The sequence below is a fragment of the Pollachius pollachius genome (genome assembly GCF_949987615.1).
Source record: "Pollachius pollachius genome assembly, chromosome: 20".
Taxonomy (NCBI): domain Eukaryota; kingdom Metazoa; phylum Chordata; class Actinopteri; order Gadiformes; family Gadidae; genus Pollachius; species Pollachius pollachius.
Window position 1 is genome coordinate 7950874 of NC_136953.1, and position 23870 is coordinate 7974743.

Here is a 23870-nt window from a genome sequence, read left to right on the forward strand (position 1 = left end):
CTGCACCGTTAACGCGTTATTAGGAGGCCGCTCGGGCTCCAAACCCTTCTGGAGCCGCGCGCACACTCATCTTGAGCGCGCGGATCCTTCTAGACGCACTCGATGCCATCGATGCTCTCCTCCACGGTGCGCGTGGATTCATAACGAACGTGATGGATTTCACGTGTTGTTTACTATAAGAACGAGAAAGAGAGAGCGAGAAAGATGGGGGACCCCCCTCGGCCGCGCGGGAGACTGGGAAGCCTGGCGTCCCGGTTGCCCGCGGACCCCAAGCTCCGTCTGCGCGTGGTGTTCCTGGACGACAGCGAACGGACTTTCGAAGTAGAGGTCAGTTATTAACGTCATCTATTTACGGACATCAAATCATCATATTTAATTAAGTTTAAAGAACACAGAAATAACATAACTATATAACATACCGTGATGGGGCCACGTTGCAACTACCGGGCGTTTTGTACCGTTTCTTATCACTCGATGTCAGTCAAGAAACTTGATAAAGAAACAGGAAAGATAATTGGATTCTGGGGGAAATAGATACTGTCTACCGACTTTATGTGTTATATATTGAAATTACTAAACAGATTTACTTCGCAACTAACTTTTATCCAAAGCAAACACACAGCAAACGGCTCCATCTTCAGAAAACATGTTTCCACTAGAGATGCCTTCATCTTCACAGCTAGCTGTACTATGACCACTGCCTGTTACCAGCGATAGACTGCTACAACTTGTTTCTGTAACGTTTATTTTTTCCTCAAATTCTGTAAAAGTCATACTGCAGCATATACCGTAAGTCGAAAACTCTTGAAATGTTCAGGTATGGTTACCAATAACCCCCACTACCCATAAACTCAAATTGTGGTACTGCACCCAAAGATGGCGCTATTGTAAAAAATCATGAATTAGGCTTATTTCTCCTTTCCAGATTGACCTGGACTCAAAATTCTTTCATCATATTAATCTCTAGAATCAGATGCATCTTTTTCACCCTGGTCTTCTGCTCTAAAAATGTTTACTTTTCCCACAATTTTATAGAAAAGCCAAACTTCCACAGTCTCAACCCATTTTGCCTATATTACCATTTTGTTGTTGTATATCTACCATACATCTATCATTAGGTGGATGCCATTAACAGTGCAAATTTTCAGATCTATACTCTTTTAAGAAAGCCTTTAACTCTCTTGTGAAAAGTGTGGTTGGTGTTTTCTTGATGTTGTGTGCTTATCGATAGACATTTTCACCATGTGAATGAGGCTTCGTGCAGTTCAGGAATGTCAGTGGCTCAATGGGATAATTCCTTGTACTGGTGATCCTTAGGTTGAGAGTTCGAATCCCGATTAGAGCATTATGAACAAGCTGAACATGACATTCTGTCATTGCCACTCATTTAAGAAACACAACATTGAACAGCACCTGAAATTCATCAGGCAATCAACATTCTGGCTCATTAGTTTCCAAGAATCTGACTGTCAAGACACAGTATGGTATTAAGGGGAACGTCTTTGTAAACCATTTTTCCTTCATAATGAACTCTGTCATATTAATATTTCTTCTGTTAGTGTTCTTTACAATCAATGTTTAATTTCCCCAGAATCTCAAAGATTTTTCAGGTATTTCCTTTTAAGAAAGCCCTTAATTCATTTGAGAAATGTTTGCTTGGAGTTTTCTTGATGTTGTGTGCTTATCAATAGACATTTTCACCATGTGAATGAGGCTACATTTCAGGTTTGTCAGTGGCTCAATGGGATAATGCCTTGTACTGGTTATCCTTATTTTTAAAGGTCTAACCCAGATTAGAGAATTATGAACAAGCTGAACATGACATTCGGCCATTGCTCTGCAGCTCAGTCACCTGAAAGCCGAGGCACATTATGGTATTAAGGGGAACATCAACATCTTTCCTTCATAATTATATGTCATATTTATATATCTTCCATTAGTGTTCTTGACTTTTCATTTTGCTCGGACCCTGTTAATCACCGCTTGCGGTTATATTTGTTCTAATTATTATGAGTAGTAGTAGCATACAGAAAAGGAGAAAGGAAGAGGTGGAGAGGGAGAAAGGGGGAGAAGTGGGGTAAATGGGAGAGAGACAGAAGGAGAGACAGAGTGAAGGGGAGAAACGGAGAGAGGCTTATTGTTAAAGAGGAAGAAGAGAGTTATTGGCAGAAGTGGGGTAATTTAACAATACCCCCTGCCCTCCGTGTGTGTGTGTGTGTGTGTGTGTGTGTGTGTGTGTGTGTAGGCTTTTTTGTTTTCCTCTGACCCTAATATCTTTATTCCTTCAGGCTATAGAGAGAAAGGATGGATGGATGGATGGATGGATACATAAATATATATATGTGTGTGTGTGTGTGTGTGTGTGTGTGTGTAAAAGTGTTTGTTTGCGTGCATGTGTGTGTGTGTGTGTGTGTGTGAGACCAGGGTTTAGTTTGGAGGTGTCTCTGTGGGGTGATAATAACACCCTGTAGACCGTGGGTGGGGCGGACATATGTCCTCCTGATGAGGACTCACACATCCGCCCTACACAGCTGCACTACTCTCCTCTCTCTAGTACCCTTTACCCCCCCCCCCTCTCTCTCTCTCTCTCTCTCTATATATATATATATGACTCTACCTCTCTCTTTCTATTACTCTCTACCTCCATCCGATTTTTCTCTCTTCCCTCTCTATGTCTTTTCTTCTTTCTCTTTTTGTACATCTCATGTTAATAAGAGGGTGAGAGAGAGGGAGGGAGAGAATGAGAGAGAGAGAGCGAGAGATGGAAAGAGAGAGAAAGAGGGAGAGAGTGATGGATGAGTGCAGAACCATACTAGGGTTAATTATCACTTACAGAAAGAAAGGCAGACAGGGAGAGAAAGTAAAAAACGGAAGGAAAAAGCACACAACAAAAAGATTACGTAGCCTGTATACCTCAACTGTCGTGACTCTTCTCTCTAGCCATCTCTCTCTCTCTTCCTGTCTCTTGTCCTCTCATTCAAAAGAGCTTAATTTGATGGGTAAATTAACATTAAGATTGCCAAAGCAGTTTCCAAATGAAACAAGGAAAAATGTTGCTTTGGTATGAAAAAAAAGGAAAAATGTGTCATTTACTTAAATCTCTGTCTCTCTGTCTCGCTCAGCAAAAGGTCCTAGGAGGTGAGTTCTTCAACCGAGTGTGTGGTCACCTCAAACTCCTGGAGAAGGAGTACTTCGGACTGGAGTTCAGACACAGGAGTGGGAACTATGTAAGACACGCACGCACACACACACATGCACACGAACACACGCACGCATGCAGGGGCACACACACACACACTCAGGGTGAGTGAATGTGTGTATCTGTTGCAGGTTTGGTTGGAGCTTCTGAAACCTCTCGCTAAGCAGATAAAGTGTGAGTTTTCAAACATTTTCCAATATCTCTGTTTGAATTGTTCATGAACATCACATGGTTGTTACAAGATATAAGCTAGCATTGACCATGCCTAGCTCTCTCTCCCTGTCATTCTCTCTCTCTCTCTCTCTCTCTCTCCCTCTCAGACACCAACGATCTGTTCTTCAGGTTCATAGTAAAGTTCTTCCCTCCAGACCCTGGCCAGCTGAAGAGGGCCCTCACCAGGTAACTCCTCCTGTCGGTCAGGCTGTCCCCTGCTGGATGGGCCGTTTGGGCTGATGGCACAAATGCGTTTTTCTTGTCTGACCATCCCATAAAACGGGTAGATGGCAGCTTGACTTGACATCAAAGATGTATAACCTGGTCCCCAAAATAAAATGTCATTGATGTTCTTTAACATGGCCAAGTTACGTTGCCATGGTGACAATTTTGTCACCATGGCAACACAATCTGGGTGTGTTTGTGTGTTTGTGTCTGGGGTGTGTGCACGTGTGTGTGTGTGTGTGCGTATGTGTGTGTGTGTGTGTGTGTGTGTGTGTGTGCGTTTGTGCTTATATCTTTGTGCAGGTATCTGTTTGCCCTTCAGATTAAACAGGACTTGTGTAACGGGAGTCTGACATGCAATGACAACAGCGCCGCTCTGCTGGTCTCTCATATATTACAAGGTAAGTTCAGCATGATGGATACGGTCATAATATATATATATATATATATATATATATATGTATATATGTTTATACAATGTAAGTCCTGTATACACATTCAGTTGGAGACCACAGGGGATCACAGCTGCTTTATTTATCAGGGTACCAATGAAGTTAGAGATAAAATATGTCATTTCACAAGTGGTAGTGTGCCCCCAGCCTACCCAGTAGACTGTTCTAACTGTTAGGCTGACCTATCCATCCCTCCTTTGGTTGGACACTCCCACTTGGGATGTCACTATCGGCTCTAATTAAATATGCGTGTGTGTGTGTGTATGTGTGTGTGTGTGTGTGTGTGTGTGTGTGTGTGTCTGTGTGTGTGTTTTACAGCAGAGCTTGGGGACTACACAGACGAGGTGGACTGTCACCACCTGGAGATGAAGCACTACGTTCCAAACCAGGAGTACCTGGACCACAAGATCATCAAATACCACAAGAAGCACAGGTCCCCACAAAGACATGAAACACACACTCACTCTCACACACACACACACACAAACAAACAAACAAACAAACAAACAAACAAACAAACAAACAAACAAACAAACAAACAAACAAACACACAAACACACAAACACACAAACAAATACACACACACACACACACAAACACTCCTACACCTCGATAAATAATAATGAATATATATTTACTCTCATGTGTGTCTCACTTCCTTTAGGGGCGTGTCCCCAGGCGAGGCAGATGTCTTGCTGCTTGAGGTGTCCAGGAAGCTGGAGATGTATGGCATCCGGCCCCAGCCCGCACAGGATGGGGAGGGGCTTAGGATCAACCTGGCTGTCACTCACTCTGGGGTCCTTGTGTTTCAGGTCCTCATTTATCTACAGTACCACACACAATACTAAACACAGTTATATAACAGTATTAGACACACAGTATTACATATACTGTAATACACACTCTGGGGTCAGAGTGTTTCAGGTCCTCACTAATGTATAGTATAATGACACTGGAAAATTTGTGTACTGTATACACAGTAAAATAGACAGTAATACATCCATAACATTTAAGCAGACATGTAACTGTCTGTGTGTGTGTGTGTGTGTTTGCGTGTGTGTGTGTGTGTGTGTGTGTGTGTGTGTGTGTGTGTGTGTGTGTGTGTGTGTGTGTGTGTGTGTTTCAGGGGAACACTAAGATTAACACCTTCAGCTGGGCAAAGATACGCAAGCTGAGCTTCAAACGCAAACATTTCCTCATCAAACTACATGACAAAGTTGGGGTGAGAGACAGAGAGAGAAAAAGACCCAGTCAGACAGATTGACAGACTGACCGACAGACAGACAGAAAGATTGATGGTAATGGTTGTGATAGGAGTGAGTTATTAGGTGTATATTAACTGTGCGTGTGTTTGTTTGTTCATATATTGTTGTGTGCGTGTGAAACAGAGTAAGGACACCCTAGTGTTTGTGCTGGCGAGCAGGGATGTGTGTAAGAGCTTCTGGAAGGTGTGTGTGGAGTACCACGCCTTCTTCAGATTACCTGAAGAGCCCTCCCATCCCCCGAAGGGCCTGCTCACCTGCAGGGGGTCTGCCTTCAGATACAGGCAACACACACACACACACACACACACACACACACACACACACACACACACACACACACACACACACACACACACACACACTTATAAACAACTTCATGTTTGCCTTGTGTCTAATTGCCTAATGCGTGTTCGCATGTTTGTGTGTGTGTGTGTGTGTGTATGTGTGTGTGTGTGTGTGTGTGTGTTTGCATGTGTGTGTATGTGCATGCATGTGTGTGAGTGCGTGTGCATGTGTGTGTGAGTCCGCCCATGCATGTGCGTGTGTTTGTGTGCGTATTTGTCTGTGTGCATGCATTTGTGTGTGCATTTGTGTGCGTGTGTGTGTGCGCACGCATGTGTGTGTGTCTGTAACAGTGGTAGGACTCAGAAACAGCTGCTGGACTGCATGGGGGCCAGAGAGAAGAAGCAAACCCACTTTGAGAGGTGAGTGTGTGGGGGTGAGGGGCTTCAACCACCAGCCTGAAGGCTCTGGGTGTTCTTCCCCAGTGTCTAGAGTCTACATGCAGGCACCGTAGAGAAAGATTAAAGGTGACATATCATACCACCAGGTGTGAGTGGGATTAGCCGTGAGAAGCAGTTTTGAAATCTGCAACTTCTGACATCACTAGTGGGCATGTCCACCTAGATGTGTGCTGGATAGATGGGCAACGTTTGCTGCAGTCAACTGGGTAGGCTGGGAGACTGATCTGTCCTGCACACATCTAGGCAGAGATGTGGACTCGAGTCACATGACTTGGACTCCAGTCATGATTTTGATGACTTCAGACTCGACTTGACAAAATTATGCATGACTTGCGACTCGACTTAGACTTGACTGCTATTGACTTGAGACTTGACTCGGACTTTGCCTCTTTGACTTGTAATGACTCGACATGTCTTGAGTCAAAAACATTTGTTGTTTTAGATATCTAACCTATTTCCCGCCTAGAGGGCTAGACACCCAAGACGCATTCACTTCCGTGAAGATGAAAAAAAAACAGCGAGCGAAGACAAATCTACACTTCAATAATATCCAAACTAAATTTCGATATTGATACTTTATTCAGAATAACAGTTTTAGTTTCATATCAGCTGCGTTTTGTGTTGGTCCCATTGAAGCCGTCTGGCCAGCCTCTGACACTTAAGACATCGTAACTACATCATTGTTCAACCATTTACCTTCGTTCAAAAAATATGACAAATCTACACACTCGTATCTTCAATAATATCTAAACTGAATTTTGATATAATTTATGCTTTCTTCAGAATCACAGTTAAAGTTAAACCAAACATATTGGCTTCGTTTCAGTTGGTCTCATTGATTTACGTTGACGCTGGAGGTGAGGACGTTCAGCAGTGTTGCCAGATTGGGCGTTTTTTACCGATCTATTGGCCTACGTTTTGAGGACGTTCAGCCAGTGTTGCCAGATTGGGCGGTTTTCCCACCCTATTGGGCTACTTTTAAAAACATACGATTGATAAGAAATGACTGTACATTAGAGTTATATGTTGAAATTATGATCAATAGCCTAATAATGACATTATTAAGTAAAAATACATGATGACTTGTTCAAGACTTGAAAAAGTTTGGGACTTGGACTTGGACTCGACTTGGCTTTGATGTGACTTGGACTCGACTTGCCTTGCCTTTCCCTGTCTTGACTTGGGACTCGACTCGGACTTGACTGCTAAGACTTGGGACTTGCCAAACAGTGACTTTGTCCCATCTCTGCATCTAGGTGTCAGAAGACGCAGATTATCAAAACGGCTTGTAATGGCTGATCACACTCACACCTGGTGGTATAATCTCCTGGCACATTGAGGGCTGTGGTTGGCTAGTGTTTTTCAGGATATTTGGAAGAAAGATCCATCAGGTGGATCCATCCAACTGATGGATCTACCGGCCTAACCATCTATCAATCAATTCATCCATTTATTAATCTATGTATCTACTCTCTCTCTCTCTCTCTCTCTCTCTCTCTCTCTCTCTCTCTCTCTCTCTCTCAGGATATACTGTCAGTCTGACTGTGACCCCAGACAGTGTCGCTCCTCCCCTGACCTCCTGACTGATGTCTCCAAACAGGTAACTCCTACACAAACATACACACACAGACACACGCAAGCACCCACGCACACATGCACACACCCATGCATTCACAAACATGCATGCACGCACACATACACACACACACTTTTTCCACTGACGATCAGCTTAATCTTATTGTTCGCTTGTGTGTGTGTGTGTGTGTCTGTGTGTGTGTGTGTGTGTTATTCTAGCTGTATGACTCATTCCCTCATTGCAGTCGGACTGCTGCACTTCGCAGTCAGGACCGGCTTCATCCATCCAATCAGAGAATAGACGACTCAGGTCGGCTGGACGGTGGTGCCAAGCGCAGCCAATCAGCCATGGAGGTCACCCACAGGCCCCACCCCTTCTCCCATTTCACCCCCCTCTCCCCCAGTTTCCACCTATCAGGTCTCCCTCCTAAGCGGAGGTCCGCCTCCACCTCGGGGTCGGAGGAGGGGAGGGGGGGCGAGCGCCAGGCTCAGAGGCTGGCCGGTATCTATGGCAACCGCTCCCGTCGACGCCCCAACCCTCTCCCCCATGACGACGGGCCCCAGCAGCTGGTCCTCCTCTACCCCAACAGCCCCGCCCTCCAGTACCACCCGGTGCTCCCCTCCTTCCCTTATCTCTCTAGCCACGCCCCCTACATGTCCGGACACGCCCGCTACCTGTCGGACCAGGACGCCGTCTCCTCGTTGGAGCGCTTCTCCCAGCCGCGCATGAGGGGGCGGGACTACAAGGCAATGCCCCGCCCTTCCTTCTATCCTCTGGGCCATGACTCCGGATCCCTCTCGCCCGCCCGCCAACGCCCCCCGGGAGGCTCCGGAGGCCTCGGAGGCTTTGGATTGGCCAGGATGTACCCGCCGTCAGGGAGCGGGGGCAGGCTATTGGACATTGGCCGCACGGAGGCGGGACATTACAGCGACGACTGCAACTTCCTGCCCGGGTTGCCGCGGCGAGTGGCCAGCCAGCCCGACGTCAAGTTCCATATTTCACGCAGCACAAACCCCGCCTTCGACCCCGCCTCCGAGTTCCGCCCGCTGGGGTACTACCCCCACCTGACACGCCCCTCCAGACCCACCTACCTGCCGCTAAGCTCCTCCCCCTTGCCCCAACGCCCCGCCTCCCTCTGCATGGTGGGGGGCGTCGCCGCGGGCTACAGCGACTCAGACCCGGAGGTCTTCTACCCCTACTACTGCCCACCCCCCCTGCCGGGGATGGGGGCCCCGCCCAGGGGGGCCGCCCGCATGAGGTTCTCCTCTGGGAGCCTCCAGCTGGACGAGGAGGAGGAAGAAGAGGAGGAGGAGGAGGAAGCAAGGGAGAAGAGGAAAGGAGGTGGGGGGAAAGGAAGGAGTGGAGAAGTTGAGAAGGAGGAGAGAAAGAGTGAGAAAGTGGGGAAAGTGACTGAAGTGACTCTCTAGTGTGGAGGAGGATGGATCTTATCAGGAACAAGAGACTCGACCCCAGAGACTCAGTCAAAAACACTCATTTGTATTCTTTTTTTACTGTCGTTTAGCTGTCGGTGGGGCAGGAATGTGCAGTTAGAACTTAGAAAAGCGGCATCATGTGATGGCCACAAGGGGACGGTAGAGGTACATACAAATACTACGTCCACAAACAAAATCGGAAATCGCAGTGCAAAGATTGGCATGATGGGATTAAGGATGTCCTTTGTTTTGAGTGTGATGATATGAATTACTATTTCATGTGTATAAATAATACAAATCTAAAATTAAAAAGAATGTAAATTGTGTTGATTTGACTCCGTTTTTCACTGTTTCCACATCATAGTAATTGCTTATATGTTTGATGTCATTTGTGGCCAGCAGCATCATTTCTTTAGATTCTATTTTTGTGTTTGACATCGTACACACTTCAATTAATTAATGAAGGTTAAATTAAATCAAATTTAAATGATTATAGGTTTAAGTTCATAAAGCTAGGATTTCATTGAGACTTACTCATTGAGACTTAACATCGTAAATTATCCAATTTGTATTAACTTGTTTTGAGCCTGTTGTCCCCCTCCCATTTGTGTGTATAATATGTATTTATATTAGACTGAAAATATTAAATAAAATTCGTATAGACCCACGGAATTATGTCGCACGGTGGCGCCCTATCCAAAACTGGTGCTCGAAGAGTTGCTGGTTGCGTTTCCTCTCAAACGCTCTCTACCTCCCGACTTGCTCTCTCGCTCCTCCCTGAAGTGGGCAGCGACCTCCTCGTCACTAGTCTTTCCCAAGCAGCAACACTTTTTTTCTCTGCAGCGGACTGGTAGACGTGTGCGTACTTCTAGTTTTTCCATTGTTAAAGAGCGGGTTCTTCTCTTTCACTCCGTTCTACCGAAGCTTATTGTCGGTGTGGAGCCGGGAGGACCGAGGAGAGGACAGGACGGGGGTAAACCGGCTGACCGCAGCGGGTTTTCTGACGCGAGTGTCGGAGCTAACATCGAAGTAACAATGATGGAAGTTCCTGGTATACAGGTAAGTTAAAGGTGGAACGACAGCGACTCTGACGCCAGTCTACCGCCTTACGAAGCACCACAAACTAACCCTCGATGTGTACAAATACTCATACTAATGCGGACGTGAAGAGGACTCGGTGCTAATGAAACATTTTGTTGGGGTTTTATAGTTACTCGTTTACCTCACACAGAGCTAGCATTGTAAGAGTTGGATCGCGGTTTGGTTGGATAGCGAGTCGGGAACACACCTAGCTGTGAACAGCAACAGGCCTACAGGTGTGTCTCCCAACAAGCGCGCGCACGCACGCAGACACATACAGGGCTGCTGACGGGAGCGCCCGCTGTGCTGCTTTGTTTCTCCCCGGTGGGCGGGGCGGAAGCCGTTGTTGTGACGTCACACAAGAGCACCTTACAAAACAGAGGCTCTCTGTGGTCGCCCTGAAGCTAAACTGATGTTGTGAATTTCTATATTTTAAACTGATATTCATTAAAATATCAACATCGCTCCATTTTGTCAACTTTAAATGTACCTTATTACAAAGTAGGGGTTTGGCCGTGAAATTAATTGAAATTGAATGCATTGCTTTACTCTTTATCCTTCACCACAAAACCTTACCTCAACCATCTCCTCACCTAACACCTAAACTTACCAGCTCTAATCTAATACCTAGTTTGAATGAACCACTATGTATACCTTATACCTAAACTGGCCACCTGATGATTTCATTTGTTCTGACTGCATCGCAGGAGTCCGACCTGGTATCTCACCTGCCGTCTGACAGATGTCAACAGGGAGCACCTTTATGCTAAATATCTCTAGGTGTGGTCACACAGGCTCTCTCGCCCTTTCGCTCACTCACACTCCCCTCTTGTCCATGTCTTTCCCTCCCTCTCGGTCATTCTTACTTTTAAATGATCAACTTTGAATCAAGAAATCCATAGATTTTGATGGACAGGTTTTATTTATAGTAAATTACCAATGGCCTGAAGACAACTCAGAGACCTGTGACACCGGAGCAAAGTTCCTTTCAATTCCGATGTCACGCCACAGCAGTCCTCCGACTTGTGATGTCACGCAAGAAAAATCTCAGAGAAGTAGTCAGCCTACTTGACTGATGTGATGTGTCGGGACCCATCATGAGCTGGTTTTCAGGGCAGAGTGGTGGCAACATTGTCCAGTCATTTGCTAGCAGACAGTTAGGTATAACTTGTGGGCTTAGCTGGTTTAATGCCGTGTGTGTGTGTGTGTGTGTGTGTGTGTGCGCGTGCGTGCCCATGTCTGGCGGCTGGGTGGGGTAAGACTTATATGTGGTGAGTGGTTTGTGTGGTGACTTTGTAATCGTGCACGCGTGCTGGCATAATGTGTGTACTCTCGGGGTGTAGTTGGACTCTAGTATAACATGGAACTAGGTAGCCTGATGGCTTTATGCAGTGGTTTCCCACTGGAATTGTGGGAGTTGAAATAATATAGCACTTGCTAGCTAGCTAGCCTGCTAGTTTAATACTCTGCTGTGTTGATATTCTATTGGGATAGCTAGCATGCTAGTTTAATTCTATGCAATATTAATATGCTATTGGGCTAGCTAGTCTGCTAGTTTTGTACTCTGCTGTGTTGATATGCTATTGGGCTAGCTAGCCTGCTAGTTCAATACTCTTCTGTATTGATATTCTATTGGGCTAGCTAACATGCTAGTTTAGTACTCTCCTGTATGGATATGCTATTGGGCTAGCTAGCATGCTAGTTAAGCTCTGTCCTGTATTAAGATGCCATAGCTAAACCATTGGTTTTTAAACTTTGTACGTAGAAGGCTCACCCGTCCGTCCAATATCTCACTCACTAATAGATTCTATAGTCAAATATAAACCGACGGCATACTGCCTACAGCATGAGCCTCAGTGCCCTCAAGTGGACCCTTTGTGAGACCTCAGTGGTGTTTTTTCTGTCCAGTCACTCATCAACCTCCCTGGGAGGGGGGCATCATGGGGTCAGGGGGCGAGGCCTCTTGGGGTCATAAGAAGACCCTTTTCAGAGTTGGTGTCCGGAGAAACCAAAGGGTCTCAATGGTGATGTTGCCGGATGCACAGATTCTAGGGGGTGACACACAACACAACGCACACTGATCAAGGAATTAGGGGTGAGTGTGCTGAGATGATCACTAAACATGCAAATGCCCCTATCATGGTTACGCAGCGGCCATATTCAAATGTTCCCTAACAACATGGGGCTGCCGTGTACATGTAGGTTCATGAGGCAGGGCAAGGCACTGACGCTGCAGGGTTAGAGGTTCTATTCCCTGTGTATCTCAGTAAGGTAAATCAAGGGAGGCACTAACCCTGCAGGGTCAGGGGTTTGATTCCCACAAGGGCCAGACATGCTGGGTAAGAAGGCACTGGCACTACTTGTGTATTACTTGACTATTGATAAGATTAGGATAAATTACCTTTTATTATGATGCGGTACCTTGACCTTAATGATGATTGATATAACAGGTTTCAAATAGGGTCCACTTCCTCCACGTAGTTTACTTGATTGGGATCGCGTCTCATTGGTCCAATCAGAATCCAAACCAAACCTGACCAGTGTTCTGGCCAATAGGAAATAGCCAATAAGGGAAAAGGGCAGGAGGCTGGGGGCTTCCTCCTCCTACAGCTGTGACCTTTAACCTTTGGCCTTTCTCACACACACAGTTCCCATGTGGGGGCACTTCCTAGTGAAAACAACTTGTCACGGCTCTCTCTGCTCCCTGCACACGCAGACATTCTCTCTGTATGTTTTGAGTTCAAAAGCTTCTCTCTCTCTTCTCTTGACCTTCTGTCAGCTTGCTATCATGCTCAAGCTCTTTATGGCTGAGGTGTGCGTGTGGATTGTTCATGTATTCTGTGTGTGTGTGTGTGTGTGTGTGTATGTATGTGTGTGTTTAATTGGCCAGATGTGGCTCCTTGCGGAACAGTATATCCTGATCTTATCTGTCATTCGTTCTTTATTTATGCTATGTCTCCAGACACATATAATATAAAGCCACATGACATACTGGTTATGTTTGGTACAAAACCCTGACATACTGGTTAGGCTGGGTACAGACCTCATGACATACTGGTTATATTGGGTACAGACCCCATGACATACTGGTTATGTTGGGTACAGACCCCATGACATACTGGTTATGTTGGGTACAGACCCCATGACATACTGGTTATGTTGGGTACAGACCCCATGACATACTGGTTATGTGTTGGATATACCCAACAACATACTGATTATATCAGGTACCGATCCAATCCATCCAATCCATAACCTGCTGGTAATGTCAGCAGACCATTTAACCATCTGGTTATGTCAGGTATAGTGTAATTTACTAGGCAATTGCCTACAGACCTAATGGAAAACTGGTTAAATAGTGTTGCTGAATACTAAAGAAAACACGTAGAACCAATTAGAAGCTTTGACATTTAATAATGAATAGGTAAATACCATGTCTAATTGTAATACTGAGTGGAGCACATACAGTAAATAGGTTTAACTGATCTGAGCTGAGCTGAGCTGGACTTCCTGGAATGGCCTGGGTGATCTAAACATTAACCCAGCAAAACATGATGAACCACCTGTCTGTATGTCAGCTGGCTGAAAGTTTGCCGTAGACGTGACTAATTTATAAAAACAATATTTCAGCAGGACAATTGGAGGGAGAGAGGGAGAGAGGGAGCGAGGGAGAGAGAGAGAGGGAGAGAGAGAGAGAGGGAGAGAGAGGGAGAGAGGGAGAGAGAGAGAGAGAGAGAGAGAGAGAGAGAGAGAGAGAGAGAGAGAGAGAGAGAGAGAGAGAGAGAGAGAGAGAGAGAGAGAGAGAGAGAGAGAGAGAGAGAGAGAGAGAGAGAGAGAGAGAGAGAGAGAGAGAATTGGGTGTGACCCGTATGACATCATTGCGGATAGTATGTGCTGCTGGGTTAGCTACTTCCTTATTGGTGGAAAATAAAGTCAAACACAACTATTTATAGGTCTCCTACTTTCTCCATACTGTGGTTTTACTCTTTTTTTCTCTCTCAGAGAGAATGAGGGATTAGCTCTCTTGCTCTCTCACGCTACCTCTGTCTCTTTCTCTCTTTTTCGCTCTCGCTTTCTCAGCCATGACAGAAGTATCTTTAGAAACCAACCACTGTATTTACTGACAGGGTGGGGCGTGTGTGTGTGTTTGTGTGTCTTGCATAATAATGGGTGCTGTTGAAGTAATGACACCAGAAACGGTTTCCTGTTCTAAAACCAAACTGGCTCTGAAACATTTTGTGTGTGTGTGTGTGTGTGTGTGTGTGTGTTCATTTTCTTACGGCAGATAAACACGGGAATCTGGTGCTTGGAGAAATATCCCCAACACAAGTCCCAACATTGCACTCTTGAAAGTGTGTGAAACACACTAATGTAATGCTTTGTGTTTGTGAGGGCGGCACAACACTCATGTATGAAGTCATCCCAGAATAAACGACTCTGAACTGAGCCATCACAACAAAGCTCGGTGTTGTCTTAGTGTGGACTCTCACACATGAAAGCTTCGGAGTAAAGTACTCCCTCTGTCTCGTTGTCTAGCCCCAAAATAACCCTGGGGGCACAGGTCAACAGTAGGAAACCGAGTGCTTATAAGTGAGGAGCGACCACAAAGACCCCAGTTACTCGCAGCAGAACGTCTAGCGGGGTCCTGCGTCATGGTGGGTGGAGCCGCGTAGTATGGGTTGCATGGGTTTGGGATGTGGACCGTTTCCGTCTATAGGTGAGGTGAAGGTACTCCCAGGGTATGCTTTCCTTGAGGTCTGACAGCAACACGTGTCAAATCAAACCTCAATATTGGTCATGAATACAATTTAAAAAGTTGTTAATGAATTCAAAGATGATAATAATAATACTTTGGATTTCTATAGAACCCAATATACCCAAAGACGTTTTACCTTAACAATTTTAATCCGTTCAAGTATCATTTGAAAATCTCTTGTCTGTGCTTTTCAAATAGCACTGTACAAAGTATCCCGCATCATGTAGACTCTGTGCTATGGTGCAGAAACAACTAGTTCATGTTTGTGTTCACGTGGTAGTAGATTATAACACACTCTCCTGTGTGTGTGTGTGTGTGTGTGTGTGTGTGTGTGTGTGTGTGTGTGTGTTGGCAAGCTACGCATCAAGTTCCTTCCTGTTATCTTCAACGGTCACCCGTTTGTGTGAGTGTGTGTGTGTGTGGGGGGGGGTGAGTGTATATGTTAGCTGGTGGTCATAGGAATGCAATAGTTCAGTGTTTTGTGTATATTGTTTATCAAAGTGGAAATGTATTTGAATGTTTTTCTTCTCCCTCCTCCTCCTCCTCCTCCAGAGTTCTCATGTGGACCCAGAGGAACTCTTCACCAAGTTGGATCGGATCGGCAAGGGATCATTCGGCGAGGTCTGCTTCTACTCCGACTTTACTCACATGTTGAATGCCCTGCCCCAGTACCTTCTCTATCACCCCTAACCCATAGGCCTTACCCTGAACCCCTAGACGTTAGCCGTAGCTCTACAACCAGTCCAATGACCAACCAGTGATGTTCTTCAATGAATTATAACTAATCATGATGATAGCGTGTTAGAGGGTTGTAATATGCAGAAGAAACCTTGATGGCTAGGCCTGATGGAGGAGTAGGGGCTGCCCTGCTGGACTCACTACCCCACTGGCTTGCTACACAATATCATGGCAGGACTTTAACATGTCCCCTCAAGTCTCCCTACCATGGTTGGATAAAGTTGTCTGCGTGCCATGGTGGCCAGAGTTGTCGTTTTGAACGGGGGTGCCTGAACTATGACTATAAACCGATTTTTGACAATTATATCAAAATAAAGCCTCGCATTCTCCTCTTCACACTCTTTTCGGTTTCTTCACTCCTCACCTTAACTCTCTCCCGTCCTTCTCCTCTATTCTACTCATCCCCCCCACCCTCCAGGTGTTTAAGGGGATAGACAAGAGGACTCAGAGTGTGTTGGCCATTAAGACCATAGACCTGGAGGAGGCTGAGGATGAGATAGAGGACATCCAGCAGGAGATCACCGTCCTTAGCCAGTGTGATAGTCCCTACATCACCAAGTACTACGGCTCTTACCTCAAGGTAGGGATGTGCGTGTGTGTGTGTGTGTGTGTGTGTGTGTGTGTGTGTGTGTGTGTGTGTGTGTGTGTGTGTGTGTGTGTGTGTGTTAACTTGGGTTCAAAACCTTTTTTGGGCTATGATTCTATTTTTTATTTCATTTTTTGGGGTGCCAGTGTGTCAACATGGGAAGAAATCTGCCCGCTTCATTAGTCGAGCCGTTAATAGATCCATGAGCCTTTCAGGATGGTTTCGTGGTCTCTCTGTGACAGCGAGTGTCCGTCATTATTATTATTCAACTCTGAGGAGGGAAACCTCTCCATAGCCCAGGGGAAGAAGGACGAGAACAACTTTTAGTTAAAGTTTAAGTACAGCAGACACATTTTTTGTGTCTGACAGACAAAACTTAGAAAGTACTTTATTCATTACATGTGGTTGTCACAGCCGAACGTACAGTCTGTGTACACTAAACTACAAATTTTAATATATTCTCTTCTCTCTATTTACCTCCATCCGTTTCTCACTCTGTCTCTCTCTCTCTGTCTCTGTCTCTATGTCTCTCTCCCCCAGGGCAGTAAATTATGGATCATTATGGAATATTTGGGTGGCGGTTCAGCACTAGACCTGGTGAGTTCCCGTCCTCAATGTGAGTCACGTCGAGATAAGACAATGAATCATTAACGTGGGCCGGTGTTAAGGTAGTCAAATGGATTACGAACAGGTTAATGACCGTTGTTATTTACAATCTCAAGTGATTGAGAACAGATTAAAGAATAATAAAAACATTTAAAGCCCTGAAACCAATAACATGCACTAAAGTGTTGCGTGTGTGTGTGTAGCTACGGGCAGGTGCGTTCGAGGAGGCCCAGATTGCTACCATGCTGAAGGAGATCCTGAAGGGGCTGGATTACCTGCACAGTGAGAAGAAGATCCACAGAGACATCAAAGGTCGGGCATAGAGCTAACCCTACTGCTAGGCTATGCATACACTGGCTGTTTCCCAAAGTGGCGGCTGCAGCCTTGCTAGAACACTTCCTTGCTAGTCGCGTCCTATGGCGATGGGGCAATAGGGCTGGCTAGAGTGCTGCCTAGTGTATGTAGCGTTCCGAGTTTGGAACGACTCGTTAGTGCGGATGCGCTTCCGTTTCATAATATTGCTCCAGTGTTAAATATTTTAACATTTTAACTGTTGAAATTGTTATTGGCGAGTAGTTTGTTTTAACACCACCTACTTACATATGAAAACAAATCAATCCATGCAAAATAAAGCCTATCATTACGTTGCAAAAACGTTTGAAAGAAATCGCACAGGTTCATTTTTTGCATTAACATGATTAATCTATAAAAAGCAATACGACACAAAATATTTCTGAAAACGTTCAAATAAATAGCAATAATAAACTATGGCTTTTCATAGGCAATTTTTAAATATCGTGCGCAGCGTGTAAACGCAAAGGATTGTGGGTATTTTGGCTCGTTGAGGATCCATCGATGCATCCTTGAAAAATCTCGGAATTCTCATAAATAAAGGACGCGAAAAGGGCGCAGATTTCCAAGTGTTCTCAACATTGGAACAGTGCTTGTCGCCGTTTTATGAAGTAGCGTCCTTAAAAAGGCAGCCGTTGAGCATGCTTCCTTCACATTGGGAAACAGCCACTGTGTAGATAAGCGGTTTTACTTAGCATAGAGCTAACCTCTACTGCTAGGTTATGCATACACTGTGTATATAAGCTCTTATACTAAGCATAGAGCTAACCTCTACTCCTACGCTATTGATGCACCATGTAGATAAGCAGTTATACTAAGCAAAGTGCTAACCGCTACTGCTAGGCCATCCATACACTTTGTAGATAAGATCTTACATTAAGTATAGAACTAACCACGACCGGTAGGCTATCTATTCACTAAGTAGATCAGCTGTTATAGTACTACTGCTAGGCTACCCCTATGCTATGTTGTAGCGGCAAACATGCTATATCTACGTTGTAGCAGCTAATGTGGTACAGCTGTGTGTGTGTGTGTGTGGCGGCTGACGTGGAAAATCTCTGTATCTAGCATCTGATAAGTTGCACATGTGTGGGTAGTGGCGAACGTGCTCCGTCTCTGTATGAAGCGCCTAACGCTCTACCACTCTGCGTGCAGCGGCCAACGTGCTGCTGTCGGAGCAGGGCCAGGTGAAGCTCGCGGACTTCGGTGTGGCGGGTCAGCTGACTGACACCCAGATCAAGAGGGAGACGTTTGTGGGGACGCCCTTCTGGATGGCCCCAGAGGTCATCCAGCAATCAGCCTACGACTCCAAGGTAGCGCATGCTGCACACACGCACGCACGCACGCACGCACACACACACACACACACACACACACACTGTGAATGCTCCCTGTCCTTGGCTCTCGTGCACACGCATTTGACACCATGTCCATGTCTGTGTGTAATTGAAGTAGGGGACCCGTCAAACCCAGTTACCCAGTCACAACGTACTGTTGTAATATAACCCTGGCGGTCCCCTGTGTGTGTGTGTGTGTGTGTGTGTGTGTGTGTGTGTGTGTGTGTGTGTGTGTGTGTGTGTGTGTGTGTGTGTGTGTGTGTGTGTGTGTGTGTGTGTGTGTGTGTTACATACGGTCGCTGACAGAGTTTGTTGTGGTAGCATGTGGTTAGCGGTCCAGTCTTAGCTACATATTAGCCACCTGTGCTTTTCGGGGAACTTTAGACTTTCACACTATTAAGAGTCTCTTACTGGGCTTTTCTCCCCAGCGCGTGTGAGTGTTTGTCTGTGTCTTTCGCTCAGTCTGTCTGTCTGTCTGTCTGTCTGTCTGTCTGTCTGTCTGTCTGTCTGTCTGTCTGTCTGTCTGTCTGTCTGTCTGTCTGTCTGTCTGTCTGTCTGTCTGTCTGTCTGTCTGTCTGTCTGTCTGTCTGTCTGTCTGTCTGTCTGTCTGTCTGTCTGTCTGTCTGTCTGTCTGTCTGTCTGTCTGTCTGTCTGTCTGTCTGTCTGAATTACATTTTTTCAATTTAAATCACTATGAATATGAAAGAAACATCTTTGTAGTGCCAAAGCATAAAACAATATTCTAATAAACAACACATAAAAAACACTTTCAGGAAATAGCAATACATTCAAAAGAGCTTTATTGGCATGGAAAATAAACATGTACATTGCCAAAGCACTTATTGTATTAAACCAATGAATAATAACAATGTCAACGTGGAAAATGTAAAAATGTAAATTAACTATGATCCCTCTCCATCGTATCTCTCTCTCTCTCTCTCTCTCTCCCTCCCTCTCTCTCTCGCTCTCTCTCCCACCCTGTCTCTCTTTGTCTCCCCCTCTCTCCCCCTCCCTCCCTCTAGGCGGACATATGGTCCCTGGGTATCACAGCGATAGAGCTAGCCAAGGGGGAGCCTCCCAACTCTGACATGCATCCAATGAGAGTCCTCTTCCACATCCCCAAGTCCCCACCCCCTACCCTGATTGGTGATTTCTCCAAGAGCTTCAAGGAGTTCACCGAGGCGTGTCTGAACAAGGACCCTGCCTTCGTAAGAGAGACACACACACACACACACACACACACACACACACACACACACATTAATTATAAATGCATGCACGCTCATGGAATTTGCATGAGTGTGTATCTCAAAACATGATCAGTGAAAACACAAGGTACACGTATAAATCGACACGTGAATCATGTATACACACACATACATTGTGTGTAGACAATAGTGTTTTATTTACACACCAAGCAGCCAGTGTGCTGGGGAAGCGAGGACATTTGAGATGTTTGTTTCTTAAACGCCTGCCAGCATTACAGAACAGGCAACACACTACAGACTGTACAGGTCTGGTACACTGCAGATAACACAGTACAGGTACCTCACTACAGGTAAACAATACAGACACTACTGGTAACAAACTACAGAAACTACTGGTAACACACTACAGACACTACTGGTAACACACTACAAGTAACACACTACTGGTAACACACTACAAGTAACACACTACTGGTAACACACTACAAGTAACACACTACTGGTAACACACTACAAGTAACACACTACTGGTAACACTACAGACACTACAGGAAGCACACTAAAGAGTCTACAGGAAACACACTACAGACACTACAAGAAGCACACTACAGAGACTACAGGAAACACACTACAGACACTACAGGAAACACACTACAGACACTATAGGAAACACACTACAGACACTACAGGAAACACACTGCAGACACTACAGGAAACACACTACAGACACTACAGGAAGCACACTGCAGACACTACAGGAAACACTACAGACACTACAGGAAACACACTGCAGACACTACAGGAAACACACTACAGACACTACAGGAAACACACTGCAGACACTACAGGAAACACACTACAGACACTACAGGAAGCACACTAAAGAGACTACAGGAAACACACTACAGACACTACAGGAAGCACACTAAAGAGACTACAGGAAACACACTACAGGAAACACTACAGACACTACAGGAAACACACTACAGGAAACACACTCGGGACGCTACAGGTGGGGCGCGGCCGCAGCTAGCCTCCTCTCTTATGTCCCCTGCTGGCCAACTGTCACACTGTAGCTCTTGTCTGTCTGATGCACCCATAGCTTAAATATCTCTCTCTCGGTCTCGCTGTCCGTCATAAGTATGATTACTTTTTCCTTCATTCAAGTTAATCTGTCTGTCTTTCTGTCTGTATGTCTCCCCAGAGACCCACAGCTAAAGAGCTACTGAAACACAAGTTTATTGTGAAGCAGTGCAAGAAGACGTCCTACCTCAGCGAGTTGATTGACAGGTACCGGAGATGGAAAGAGGAGGGGCATAGCGACAGCAGCTCTGATGACTCAGACAGGTTTGTTTTTACGTGTATTTTTTGTATGAATGTTATAAAGGTCACGCTTTTCTCCTATTATAAGACAGTTCTGCTTCATACACGTGTTGTAAGAGAATAGACTCCTTTTGCGCAAAGAAATCAGGCAAAAGTTGGATCATTTCAGTCAAAGGTCCAGAATTTTTGCGCGCCGTTGATCCTATTCGGGAAAAATTACCTGAAGAGTTTTGGAGTCAGTGTTTATAATGTAACGTGTGTTGACAGCCAGTCCTCACAATGTCAGTGTTTATAATGTAACGTGTGTTGACTACTCGAACAGCACAGAATGTTTTTGCGTGTATATCAGGTGTGTGTGTATAATATTCAGTGCGCGTGTGTTTATTACAGTGAGTCCAATAACAAGGAAAACAGCCAGTCTCCAGAATGGTCGTTCACAACGGTCCGCAAGAAGAAACCGGAAGGCCGTAAGGTCCTCAATGGAACGGTGTGTATCCGCTATGTGTTCTGCAGTGCTTGTAGTCCACACACACTGACATAATGTCATAATGTGTATCATATATATTGCATAGTCTCCCATGTAATTGTCGTTAATCAGTGTTTTATTGTGTGTTTATTCCAGGCTCCTGAGCAGCTGCCTAAATCCACCAGTTTAACCACCGTCATCTCCCCCGTCTTCACAGAGGTACACACACACACACACACACACACACACACACACATACACACAAACACACACACACACACACACACACACACACACACACACACACACACACACACAGGATATAAACACAGGTATACCCCTCTCTCCTCTGTAGTTGAAGCAGCAGCACAAGGATAATTCTGACCAGCGATTGGCTGTCGAGGAGCTGGAACGCAACATCCGATTGGCTGAGGATGTGTGCCCAGGCATCACCGATAGGATGGTCACACACATCATTGCCCGCTACCAGAAGTAAAAACTCACATTTTCCCTCTATCTTCTGTTAGATGAAACAGGATTTATAAAGAACGTGTGTTACGTATGTTATCTTTTGTTAACTTGCCCCCTCTCTCACTTCTTTCTAACCCTCAGATTCTCCCCCAATTAAAGAAAGACGGGACAGGAACGTGGGGAGAGAGACAGTGTCTCTGTACGGTGCCTTGGAAACGCCTGTTGGATCATGGGAAATGGAGTTTTGCTGTGCAATACCTCCTAAGAGAAGACACAGATATTTTATGTAATATATTCACCATATATCCTGTATATATATATATCACTCCCTGCTGTCGGATAATCAACATTTTGTATTTTTCACAAATTGCCCTGCGGACAAGAATGTGTTTCCTTACCTACAACTCGGCTCCACTGGAACAGGTTTAGTGTTGATTTCTAATGTTTTCATGGTTTGCTGTCAGCATCAATCTGGGGTTTCTAAAACCAGTAGCAGGGTGAATAAACACCTAACGGTTCTATGTAAATAAATGTCTCGTCCCCAGGTGTTCCGTGCCATGCCAACCGTCTGTTTCACGCTCGGCCAATCGCTGAGCAGCTCTTGGTGTAACATGACTTGCCTACGCTGGTTAGAGAGAAAAAAAGGCGTTTTAGACATATTGAGAGATTCCTGGTCAGATATTGCTAATTTAGGTACATTTAACTGTTTTTATACATTTAACATTTGAGCTAGGATGACGGCGACTGTTATTTGCATTAGGACCAAAATCCCCGGTCGTGTGCATTATACGGTGCATTTGGTAGCACTTGACAAACGTTTTGTCCTTCATGCCAATATTACTCTGCGTCGTCATGGTTACACGCCAGCCCCCCCCCCCCCCCCCCAATGCTGATGTGTGCTTTTATTTTTATTTCCCCAAAAACCAAGATAGCAACGGCCGAGTGCCGAATACGGCGTGTGCGCGCTGACATGGTGCGTGCTGGTGTGTGTGTGTGTGTGTGTGCCAACAGAGTCCTCCACTACACCGGATAAGACATCTCCTATAACTGTCGTCAAACACTTGCGCTACAGAGCTACACATTTGTTTCTCGCTCAAAGGTACTTTGTCAGGGGCAGAACACCGTAGGCCTAAAATGTAGAGATGTGACGTTAAGTGCAGACATATCGTACAAATTTATTTTTTTCAAAAAATATTTTATTTTATTTTTATCAAGCACTGTCAAAAGGGAGTAGGTTTAAATGAGCGTTATGATAATAATAATACTATGTGATGTTTGCCCAATTTCCACTTGTTCATAAACACAAGACTTCACCTGGTAGTTTAAACTTTAAACCACAGAGTGCCAGTTTGAAACCATGGCGACAGTACATGGATCCTCATTGGTCAACAGGTCTGTGTATCGGCTTTCACCTAGTGGCCATGTTGATGGAACCAAAATGGCCCCTATTTGAATAATGACCAAAGTGTAGTTGTACTAAAGTAGACAGATATCTGAAACTTAACCAGGTTAGGTCCTCTAATCCCTCTCTGATCGATGGTTCATGTTGTGTTGATTTTAGTTTTTATACCAAAGACACTATAGATCTAGTTATTGTATATGTTCTTCTTTATATATATCTATATCACCAAGGGATGAAAACATGCTTTTTGTGTGTATGGAGGGATTCTTGAATGAAATATGTAATATTTTAGAGAAATTTACACTTTTTTAGGGGTATTTAGAGTTTTATGAATAAATATTTAAGTTTGATTCTGATACGACTTTGTTTTTATTCTATTTTTTCAGTTTTATTTTGTGTCCTCATTTACAAAATGTCCTATGCAGATCGGAATATTATCC

The 23870-nt window shown here is 45.0% G+C and overlaps 2 protein-coding genes across 2 annotated transcripts; both read left to right on the top strand.

Moving 5' to 3' along the window:
- Positions 1–204: 204 nt before the first annotated feature.
- On the top strand, positions 205–9100 carry LOC307091090 (uncharacterized protein; the record flags this gene model as incomplete). Its single annotated transcript, XM_079757960.1, has 12 exons — positions 205–327; positions 3123–3227; positions 3331–3373; positions 3520–3598; positions 3941–4038; positions 4408–4522; positions 4754–4901; positions 5216–5311; positions 5478–5635; positions 5990–6058; positions 7622–7697; positions 7892–9100. 12 exons carry the CDS (start codon positions 205–207, stop codon positions 9098–9100), a joined length of 2319 nt encoding a protein of 772 aa, XP_079614086.1.
- An 819-nt stretch (positions 9101–9919) lies between these two features.
- On the top strand, positions 9920–23780 carry stk26 (serine/threonine protein kinase 26). Its single transcript, XM_079757985.1, has 12 exons — positions 9920–10165; positions 15495–15563; positions 16099–16260; positions 16807–16863; positions 17076–17184; positions 18379–18536; positions 19583–19768; positions 20973–21115; positions 21482–21578; positions 21714–21776; positions 21913–22049; positions 22170–23780. The coding sequence occupies exons 1-12, from the start codon at positions 10142–10144 to the stop codon at positions 22183–22185; spliced, it is 1221 nt and encodes a 406-aa protein (XP_079614111.1). The 5' UTR covers positions 9920–10141; the 3' UTR covers positions 22186–23780.
- Positions 23781–23870: the final 90 nt, after the last annotated feature.